This window comes from Coffea arabica, chromosome 7c, assembly GCF_036785885.1.
Source record: "Coffea arabica cultivar ET-39 chromosome 7c, Coffea Arabica ET-39 HiFi, whole genome shotgun sequence".
Lineage (NCBI taxonomy): Eukaryota > Viridiplantae > Streptophyta > Magnoliopsida > Gentianales > Rubiaceae > Coffea > Coffea arabica.
The window spans coordinates 29,140,149-29,151,436 of record NC_092322.1 but is presented as its reverse complement, the minus strand read 5'-3'; the positions used below and the strand labels follow the sequence as shown (position 1 = coordinate 29,151,436).

Sequence of the window (11,288 nt, the reverse complement as noted above, 5' to 3'; positions counted from 1 at the left end):
ATAGTAAATAGTTAAATTTTCTATTACTTGATTTAGTTCTTTTATTATCTGTTCCATTCTCTCCCTAACACTCCCACTTCCTGAAGTTAAGTTAGTAACCCGTTAGATTTCGTCTTTCTTCAACCCTCGAAATCATTACATAAAAGTAGTATTCAATCCCAGAAAGTCCTGCAAGAAACCAATGTGCTACCTCTACACACTATAATCACCCAAAGTTTAAATAGAACAATAAATAAAACCTGGAAAGCATTTCTAAAGAAAAATGATTACCCAGTTGTATGATTAAAGAACATTTTTTTGGAGTGTAGAAGCTATGATTCAAGGTTATCCTTTATTTCCTTTTCTATTGAATATAGTCTAAGAAGCTTGCAGCAAATAAACAAATTTGACAATCCTTAATACCTAGATTGCATCCAAAGAATTATCATGTGATATTAAGCAACCTTGCATATTAATATAGAATATTTAAAAGTTCCATTTCCAACTTCTAACAGAAAAATATCATCCAATGTTATTGTCATGTGACAACAAGAAAGAAAGAAAGAAAGAAAGATTTCAATTAATGTGGAATTCGCCACTTTCATGGACCTCTCTAACCTGCTTTTCATACTCGTCTTCTTCTTCCTCCTCCTCTCCTACTACTATGTCATCCTCCTCAGTTCCCCAGCCAAATCCTTCAACTGGCTTCGATGATGGAGGTGGATTTCTTGCTTCTCCAACAATTTTCATGATTTCGTCAATGCTTTGAAGTGAAAAGCTTGGATTATCTTTCTGGTAGTAGGTGGCTTGAGCTGATTCGATAAGCTCCCTTGGTAAGTTCTTTAAGAACCATGGGTGGCTCTTAATTTCTTTTATAGTAATTCTCTGCCCAATAAGGCAAAATGCACCAATTCAGATCTTTAGTATAGGTTTTTAACCATATCTACAAGTGATTAATACATATATTCTATATATGTGTTGGTTGTCTATAGGAGCCACATATAGAATAAGACTTCAAAATTGCTTCCAATTATACATGCAGTATAAGTTGTTCAAAATATCTTTTGATTTTTGCCTCTTCCGTTGTCTCCCTAAATTTAACATTTATGTCCTAAGAAAAATGTTAGACGCATATTCACACATAAAAAATAGATGCCACTTGAAAGAAAAAAAAAAAGAAAGGGGGATTTGAATGACTAATTAAGCTATACATATAAAAGAAGGAAATATAAAATTTTTGAGTAAATCTTATATATATACTAGCATGTATATACTATTATCATTGGATTTACAACACATCTATAAAAGTTGAATTTCAAATTTAAATTTTATATAGTTGTCACTTATCCAAAATTAACGGCATATATAATTTCAATATATAGAAGATTAATCTAAAGTTTTCAATTTAACATTCACTTCTCTAAGGAATCATTTGTATGCAAGGTATAGTGACTCCAACCATTAAGCTTACTCTTATCATACAAATGTTCTCAGGAGAATAATACTTTAAAAAGTATAAATTTGAAAATTGAATTCAGGCCCACAAAATATATGATCGGTTTTAGTGGACTCTGGAAAGATACCCGGCTGATATGCCTAGCCAAGTGGCGTAAAAATAGAACTTTCACAAGAATATAAATGTCTTTGTATGACAATATAATAGGAACTGGGTGAGAATAATATTCTACTTCACATTGAATCAATGATGTTCGGAACTGGGTTGGACCGATTTGGGTGAATATATTGTATTGTATTCTTTTGGCTTCGTTTGGTTTGAGGCGTTTGACAAAAAGTTTGAAATTCATTCAAATCGCTAGTTGTTTGGATTTAAGAGGTTTTTGAATTTATAATTCACCAATTTTCAAAATATGTTTTAAATTCTATAATAATTTGTGATTCACAAATTGAAATATCTTCTAAATAATTTAAACAATTAGAGAAATTTAAAAGAATTTCAAATCGTCGTCAAATCTCATCTTTCACCAAATCTCTCAACCCAAATTGAGCCAAAACGAATACAATACAATATATGAACGCAAAAACTTTCATATATAAACTATACGTACCCTTAACGGATTTGGAGTGAATATGCGGGAAAGCAAGTGCTTGCAATCTTGAGATATGTGAACATAGTCCGGAATTTTGTACTGCACAGCCACAATTCTCTTCAAGAGAATAAGACTCAAAATCTTTTAGTTACATTGGGAAATAAACAACCAGAAAGCATATAGTTATTAGGTGAAAAAAATTAATTGGATGGGAAAAGGAAAAAAAGCTCACACTAATTGTCTTCCTGAAATTTTTGGGATCATCAGGATCTTCAAAAGGGTATGCTCCAACCAACATAACATAGAGGGTCACTCCGCAAGACCACACATCCGCTAACTGTTTCATCAGGTTTTAAGCATAATCAATGGCATTCATATCTGTTCTTACAATATTAAATTGAGAAAAGGAATGAAAATTAGGATTAACTTCTTATACACTAAGAGTATAGTAATTTTTTTTTACACTAGTTGTTTTGAATGTATGCCACATATGCATGATTTAAATTTCAAATTTGAATTAATATTATATAACATGATCTAAACCTATTAGTGTAAAGAAAATTATATACCGACAATGTATAAAAAAGCTATCCATGAAATTATTATGCTTTTGTTACCATAAGCATTTTCACATAGAAAAGAGTAAATTTTATTTTTATTAACAGTGTATACATTATTATGGTTAGATGCATGAAACATATGCAAAATTCATATTCTAAATTCAAATTTAGCTTAGATGTCCTGCATTTGACATTGATAATGTATACACTATATATATATATATATATGTAGAAGATTAATCCGGTAGAAAAAGTGATACATTAATAAAAATACGCTTTACCCCCTTATAATATGGACTTTGTCTTATGAAAATGTAATTTCACTTTGCCCCCTTTGATCAATGGTGAAAAGGAAGGCTTAGTTTGACAATTATTCAATGGTATCGGCTGACTAAAATGACCTTGATAGTTACTTAATGGACTATTATTTCATTTTTAAATAAAATTAAGTCTTCAATTACTATTACCACTCTAATGAAAGGAAAAGTAAAATTTTAGTGAAGCTTGATCCCTAAAGAGATTTTTAGACATAGTTGGCATAATTATAGCATGACAATTGCAACTAAAAAAAAAAAGAACAAGAATTGAATGTTGTATAAAAGGGGAAAACCAAAGTAAAATACAAATGTCCCTAAGCTAAATAAGAGGCATCTAAAAGGTACTTAATGCTATGATGGATTTATGCTTTGGAATATGTGACATAGGATGGCACATAAGCGCGAAATTTTTACTTCCAACACTTTAACCAAAAGTTCAAAATTGATCTCTCTATCTAAGCTTTTGAGCTTTTTCTTTATTTGGTTTTATTTTGTGTGGTAAATTAAATTTGTTCCAAGTTATATGCCATGCGCACAAATTACTTCTTACATGAATTAGAAGGTTAATAATAGAGATCAATGTTTATTTTTGCACCAAAAGGGCAAAACAGTCCTATCAAACTGAATAATGGAGATTATTTGTCTTTTTACCTCCTTTGGCTAAAACCAGACCAACCTTTCCTTTTGACAGCTAGTCAAAAAAAGTGACAACAAAATTTTCAAGATATAACCAAAAAGAACAAAGTAATTCTTTTTCTATATACTTAGACCATCACTTTAGGTGTGGAGGGAGATGGGACTCGTTATATCATAGGGGAAACAAATTGTGACATATTTTATTTACTTATGTGGTATCAGCCATTTGCAAATCACAAAAGTGCACTAAAATATTATTTAAGAACCTCTCATTTTTCGCACATATGAGTATATTAAATCTGTTGATTTTGAGCTATATAATAGTTTTGCTCCTTCAAAACATTGGAGATAAATGGCCCTTCAACAAATTAGTGGATTTGGTAACGAACAAACGATTGCAACAAGTTTCACTAAATTTCACTTTGAACCCCTTAAAACATAGACGAATTCCTATTTTAGTTCTTAAATTTCAATTTTCGATACTTTGCCCCATATAATATGAAAGCTATTCGATTTTTGTCTTTAAATTTAAATTTTGGACACTTTAGCTCTTAAAGTATGAAATTTATTTCACTTTAATCCTTAAACTTTGACCCTCACTTACTTATTATCTTATTAGTAGGATAAATTTCACATTTTAAAATTAAAGTGTCTAAAATTAAGATTCACAAACTAGAGTAGGAGTACATTGATAATTTAAGGGTTCGATATAGATTTTACCCAACAAATTTGAAACCAAAATCCACCAGAGTAAGAAACAAACAAAAAATAAAATGTAACACAGAGATTGCAGGTATATGCCAGTTGAATATTATTATCTCTCAATTATCCCCTAAGATTATTTTCTTCGAAATCACAGCATACCTTTTTTTTCTATTAACTTATCATGTATGCACGTATCAAAATCTTTCCAATTAACTATAAGATATTAGGTGCTACTATTAGCATTATTTATATTTCGCACATTTATATTTTTGAGGCATTTCATGGACACAGTCTAGAGATTTTATGCAGATAGATTTGAATAACCCTGCAAACTGAAAAATAAATTTATCATATCCTTGCATCTTTTTGTCAACCGTAGAAATGACTGGAAAGTTATTTCTCTAATTTTTTGGTTTAATTGAAAGATAATATAAAAGGATAACTATCGAAATACAACAGGATAAACTATATGAATGTGCCTCTTTAACTAATAAATTGGGTAAACATATGTATACTGATCAATGCCTATTCTGAATCCTTGAGAAAAATTCTTTCTTTATCTTATTTTGTTTTTTGGCTTGTCCCTAATCTTTTTTTCTTAAATTCCTAGCTGTTTGGTCAAGCCTTAAAAATACCAATATCAAAACCTCAAGGCAAAAGCTTAAATATTCGTAGAGACTATACAATATGGTTAACTAACTTAAATATGGACACAAGAATTAGAGATTCCTAGATTCTAAACCACTTGCCCCCTTCTTGCTTCTTAAATCTTACTCCTCTCCTACTAGAAAATAAAAAACTTAAATATGACCAATTTTCTTTTGTATTTCAGGAAATAAATAGAGAGTGACTAAATTACTCTCTGTCCTTAAACTTAATATAATTATCCACTTTAGTTATAAAACAAGAACTATTAATTAATTTCTTAAATTTTGTTAAATAGTCAATCTAACATAAAGAAAAAAGTTAATAATGTTTTATTATATGTTGATTCTATATTGTGAAATCTTTGATTATATCTTATAATCAACCCACGAAATTTTGTAAAGCTAATCTCAAGATTAGTTGCCATGAAAATAAAGTACTTATATGTCATTTTGGTTATTACAAGGTGCAAAATCGGTACACAAGGCAATATATATCAGATACTTGAATTACAGCTATCTTAGTACACGTCTACGAATGTAATTTTAAAAAATTCATGTTTTACATACATTTCCCAAATACTCTGAAATTATTTTTATATTTCAAGGAAAAGTATAAAACAGGTAATAAACTCTTTAAATATTATACTTAAAAAAAAATTCATGACCAAGTTTTAAAATTCTTTTGGTAAATATATGTTTTATGAGGTATGCAAAAAAAAAAAAAAGAATTATATGGTACTCTTTTCAATATGTATGCATATAATTTGAACAATTTGATAAAATTATAACTAATTTAATATCTCCTCCATAACAAAATGAGTAAAAAGTAAAATTAACAAAGCATAATATCTAAAATTCTTATTAACTAAGCTAGCATTTTTGGTTCCGTAATTTTCAAATATGTTTGTATGATTCCATACGAGTTTTTATTCATAATTTTGCTAACCTCATATTTTAAAACTGAACTTCTTATCGGGCTTTTAAGAAATAATAATTCATATAATATGATGCGTATAATTGTATCATCCTCGTACGGCCCTTTACCGAGAGTGATCTACATGTAGAATACTCAAACCAAACTTATTGTGGGAACTTGTCTTTACTATTTTCCTTCAACTATTATATAACTATTTAGAAAAACCGGTGCCCTTTTGTCCATCTAAACTGTAAGCATTGCGTATTGCTCTAAAAATTTTACTTAATGAAGTATGATGTTTGTGTCAAAGCTGAGGATAAAGAAGTATTAATACACTTGGGTTTAGGGATGTAAATAAGTCTAATCACGTCAAACACCCTAATGTTCAATCTTATTTTAATATTTTAACGAATTTGAAATTTTGTTCTAGGTTGACTTTTTTATTTGCTGAACTGATTTTGAACGAGGTTTTTATCAAATTTGAGTGTTATCAAATATAAAACGCTGTTTAATCTTAGTTTGATTATATGGTGAACCAAAGTCGAACGAGCTCTTATCAAGCCAAATTCAATTCGAGTATCAAATAATTTTGCTCATCTTTCAACACTATTTGGGTTGTTATTGAATTGATAAAAGTAAATTGAATCTATGAACAGGCATAAACGAATTTATTAATATACATACCTGAAGAAGTTACAAATTGAATGTCTAAATAAGAGATTTGAAAAAAGTTTAATTGCTTCTAAAGTAACTTATGTGACACGTCACAAAAAATTTAATTTATTGCCTATGTTTGATACACTTTTTCTTTTACATTAATTAGGAATGGTTACGCTACCAATTATAAAAAATTCTTTTTTGGACTTAAGTACTTTGAATTGTTTTGGCATTGAAGAAGATCAAAAGGTTTTTTATTTTTTTGGGTAAGTAAGATGAAAATATTTTAAAAGCCAAAAAGCATCATGATCCCAAATTTAATCCAAGTTCAATAAAGCTCAATTTTCTTTTTCAAGAGAAAGATGTACGAATAAAAAATTTGTGATCAAACTCACACCACACTAATGGTTATTTGCCACAATTATGTAATGTCCAAAACTTGGATAAATCCGATTTTCAAAAACTCAATGACCCAAAATATATCACACCATTTGATGAGTTGGTATGGCACAAATTAGACCATTGAATTTTTTAAGATCGGATCTATCCCAGTGTGAGCCTTACATAATATGTGTATAAGTAGGGTTCTTAATCGGGTCTAGTGAACTAGGTTTTGGCATGTCCAACCTCCACTCAAAAAAGAACAAAATTGGGCTTTCAAACTTTTAGGTTTCGGGCTCTGGTTCAGGTTAATTACCATAAGACTCATTTTCAACTCACAAAATTATTCAAGTATCGGACTTAAATTGAGTTCAACCCAAACTCATAATTTTATGCATAATTATATATAACATATGTTTAATGCTTTTGTATTTTTATATGATTATCTATGAACCATTAATTTTTTAAGTCATAATATGCATAATTATAAACTACATATATTATTATAAGTTATATATATACTTAAATACACAATCACTTGGGCCACAATCTAATTAGGCAGAGTTTAATAAAATCCAAACTCAAATCACATTTAATTCGACCATAATATTTATACCCAACTTTAATTGACTCAGTCAAACATAAGGCTCAATCCTAATTTTTTCATACTAAACCAGCTGATTTCGAACTTGTTCAATTCCATTGACAGTCCTATGCATTAGTTGTGGACTAAAGATGAATAACTATAGTATTTCCATTAATATTGTACCTCTTTAAAAAAAGAATCACCACCGAGTGTCTGAGTCATTCAATTAGTACAAAATTAGTGATCATAAAAGAAATTACCTTGCCATCATATTCTCGACGAGAGAGAACCTCGGGGGCTATGTAAGCTGGGGTTCCAACTGTCGACTTGGGTCTTGAGTGCAACACAGATGACTGTAAAAGAATCAAATTACATCCAAAGCAGCTTGAAATGGACAAGGGAATTAGAAATTTTGTTGTTTTGTTGCAAGAGAGAGGTGAGATGTAAGAAACGGGAAAGAAATAAAAAAATTAGAATTCAAAACTTCTAATTTCTGAAATTTCAACTTTAGCCACACTTGATTGACTCTCAATCACCACATCCAAAGAAATTCTTGTATGATCACCCCCTGCCTTTCCTGCTAGGCGTGATTGCGTTTCCAAATTGAGAGTAACAACATTAATTTTCATAATTTGGACAAAGTTGAGTGCTTGAGGGACTTGAATGTATCTTAACTGAAACCTTAGGAACCAATTTGTTCAACACTCGTACCAATGGGGGAGTAGAGTTTTATTTTGTTTTAGAAGAGTAATTGTTTGATAAAATTTTCATATCATTAGCTGGATGAAATTTTTTATTTAGAAAACTTCTAATGGTCAATTAAGGATTATTAACCGAAATCGTAATAATGTTGAAAGGTTTATACATGTCCTACACAATTCGCCACAATATACAGTAAAGCATAAGTTGTGGCTTAGGGATATTAAAATCCTTAAACTTCAAAAGAGCAAAATGGTATTTTGTTTTCTATTTGTATTTCTGAAAAAGCAGAGTTTTTAGATACCAAAGGACTAAGCTTGTACTAATATTTTATTTCCATATGTTTTTCAGGCTTTTCTTCTTTCTTTTTTTCTTTTTGGGGCAGCGGGGTGGGGTAAGGGGTGTTTGCATAATTAAGTTTTTCTTTTCTTTTTTTTTTTTTTGAGGGATTACATAATTAAGTTCAACGAACCTTGGAGTAACCAAAATCACAAATTTTGAGGCGTGGTGCTGGACTTGAGTCTAGCAGTGTATTTTCCAGCTTCAAATCCCTATGACATATTTGCTGCAAGATTTCAAGACTGATGCACATTAACATAATTCCTTTTCTCAAATTGTTCATTGATGATATAAAATAACGTGTGCATCTAGTCCACCTACCATTGCGTGACAATAACAAACTCCAGAGATCAACTGTTGAAAGAAATACCTAGCCTGAGCACAAAAAACATAAAAATAAAACAAAAATTAGATATAGACGATATATATACACACACATAATAAGTGGTAGAGGTAGGGTTATTGATGTGAGATGGATCCAAAAAAAAAATGGGGCTTTAGTTATAATCTAGAAATAATTCATGTATATATTTCACAAAAACTTGAAATTGAGTTAGACGATAAAGTAGTTGGAAGACATGGAAATGAAGGTATTATTTTTAGAGTAAATTTTATATACACTAACAGTATATACAGTATCACGACTGGATCCATGACACATATGTAAAATTTGGATCTCAAAAGTGTATACATTATCAATGTTTGTAAGATTAATCCTTATTTAAAAAAAAAATGTTGACTTGACAAGATAAGCCTTATTCTGTGTGTGTGTTTCTACAACTAGTAAGATGAATTATTTCTGGATGTGCAGAGAGAAAGTAAACAGAATTCAATAAATTCAGTAACAATTTATTGACTACATGTCAAGTTAGAATACCAAGTAGTGCAACAGGAAATGTGAAATTTAGATCAAGACTGCACGTGAAATAAAAAAAATGTGAAACAAGGGGTGAAATAAAAGGAGGAAAAGGCATCAATATAACCTCATCTTCACTAAATCTACCAGCTGTGCAAATTCGATCAAAGAGTTCTCCACCAGCTGCATATTCCATCACAATTCCCAGATGGGTTGGTGTCAAAATCACCTAAACATGCAGACACATTTAAAAGAAAGAGGAGGAAAACAAAACTCTAAAATTAGTCATAGATTGGGCTTAAAAGAAAAGAACACTAAATTAGATAAACATAGATAGTTTCCACATTTAAATAAATAGGTCGCATATATTTGCATCACCTCTTTGAATCTAATTATGTTGGGGTGTCGAAGAGATCTATGATTAATAATTTCCCTTGCCACATTTTCATCAATCTACAGGATATATATATATATAAACTGGAATCAGAAAACTATATTCTTGTAACACAAATTTTAAAAACAAAGAAAAAGGACCAAAAGGATTAATGAATAAAATAATGTAATTTTAACCAAGACGAAACAAACAAAAAAATTTTAAAAATAAAAAAATAAAAATAAAGAAGACGAACCTTACGTCCACGTTCGATATATTTCATAGCAACCAACTCTTTGGTTTCCTTGTGCCTCATTAGCCTTGCCACCCCAAAATTCCCAGCTCCAAGGTCCTTCATGACTTCATATTTTTCCATCTTCAGAAGCCCTGATCTCCTTTTCAATTTCCTTAAATAAGTAATACCTGTAGCGGTAAATTCGTATATTATCTAGCACATATATGTACAAAAAATCAATGTATAGGTTCAAGAAGGAAGCTGTGGTATTTATGATCTTAATGTGAGATCATAAAGGCTCTCAGTTTCTTGAGATTCAATGAATGACAGATTGAAAAGTACAAGGCAGGCCTCGTGGATGCCATTGCATTTATAGATTACACGCACAACACACAGTAGTCTGTACTGTATAGCACTTGACTGAAAGCGTGTGAATGGAGAGCACATGGAGAAGAGTAATGTAGAAGTCGGCATTGGTTTGGCTTTCCATATGCATATATTGAATCCATCAATCAACAAACATTTGTTTAGTGATTTCTCTTCCTCCATTTCAGCAGTTTCTTCAAGAAAAGTAGTCTCGTATTTCTTTTTCATCTGTCCCAAATTATAGTTCACTTTCCAATTGAAAAATGTAATTGTATTTTAATTTTTCTAAAATACCCTTATTCAATGTAAATAGTTGTTACTATAAACCTACCCTATTTAATGATAGTTGATTCTTTTTTTACCATCAATTCAAGTTTCCATAAAGTTGTATCATATTTAATATGAGACTATTTTAGGAAAATAGCAATATAAATTTACTTTTCTAATAAATTTAACTACTTTTTCTTAAACTGTGTCAAAAAAGAAACATCACTATCAAAGTGGAACGGAAGGAGTGCCTGATTTTTGCGTTGGATCTCCAAAAACGGCGCCCTCCGAGGAAACATGTAGTGCTGATAGTGGTTGGAGTTTTGACTTTTATAGGATGTCGGTTTTGAAAAGGTTATATAAATAGAAGTGGTTAGTTAAATTCAGTGCCCAGGCATTTGTCTATTAGAACTATTAATGGAGTAGCAAATTAGCAACAAATACGTTGATCTTTAATCTTGTAGAATTGGTCTATATATTCTTTATATCTAATTTAATTTTAACAAATGACCAAGCTAGCATCATGCAATATTATGGAAACTATTAATAGTAAATTAGCAACAAAAATGTTGATCTTTAATCTTGTACAAATGGTCTGTATATATTTTACTTCTAAAGTTCTTGTAATAACGAGCTACATAATAAGGTAACAATTATTTTTTTTTAGTTTGATATTGACTTACTTTTCAAAAAATTACAATAAGGCAAAAAGGTAGAGTTC

At 30.1% G+C, this 11,288-nt stretch overlaps 1 protein-coding gene across 2 annotated transcripts; it reads right to left on the bottom strand.

The window, feature by feature from the left end:
* Positions 1-459: 459 nt before the first annotated feature.
* LOC113700038 (serine/threonine-protein kinase SAPK7) lies at positions 460-10,246 on the bottom strand. 2 transcript variants are annotated; one of them, XM_027220457.2, is made up of 9 exons: positions 9,956-10,246; positions 9,705-9,779; positions 9,454-9,555; positions 8,792-8,845; positions 8,604-8,696; positions 7,693-7,785; positions 2,260-2,364; positions 2,046-2,144; positions 460-864 (listed from the first exon to the last, which is right to left on the bottom strand). In XM_027220457.2, the coding sequence occupies exons 1-9, from the start codon at positions 10,073-10,075 to the stop codon at positions 556-558; spliced, it is 1,050 nt and encodes a 349-aa protein (XP_027076258.1). In that variant the 5' UTR covers positions 10,076-10,246; the 3' UTR covers positions 460-555. The 2 variants fall into 2 exon arrangements, with proteins under 2 accessions (XP_027076258.1, XP_071913087.1); XM_072056986.1 differs by lacking the exon at positions 9,705-9,779.
* Between the last annotated feature and the right edge of the window lie 1,042 nt (positions 10,247-11,288).

Excerpts from the sequence above, each read along its gene's own strand:
- LOC113700038 (XM_027220457.2), bottom strand. The coding sequence starts at position 10,075 with ATGGAAAAATATGAAGTCATGAAGGACCTTGGAGCTGGGAATTTTGGG. Across the intron at positions 7,786-8,603 it reads GTGATTTTGGTTACTCCAAG|TCATCTGTGTTGCACTCAAG; the intron begins GTTCGTTGAACT and ends ATTCTTTTACAG. Across the intron at positions 2,145-2,259 it reads ATTTCAGGAAGACAATTAGT|AGAATTGTGGCTGTGCAGTA; the intron begins GTGAGCTTTTTT and ends ATTCTCTTGAAG.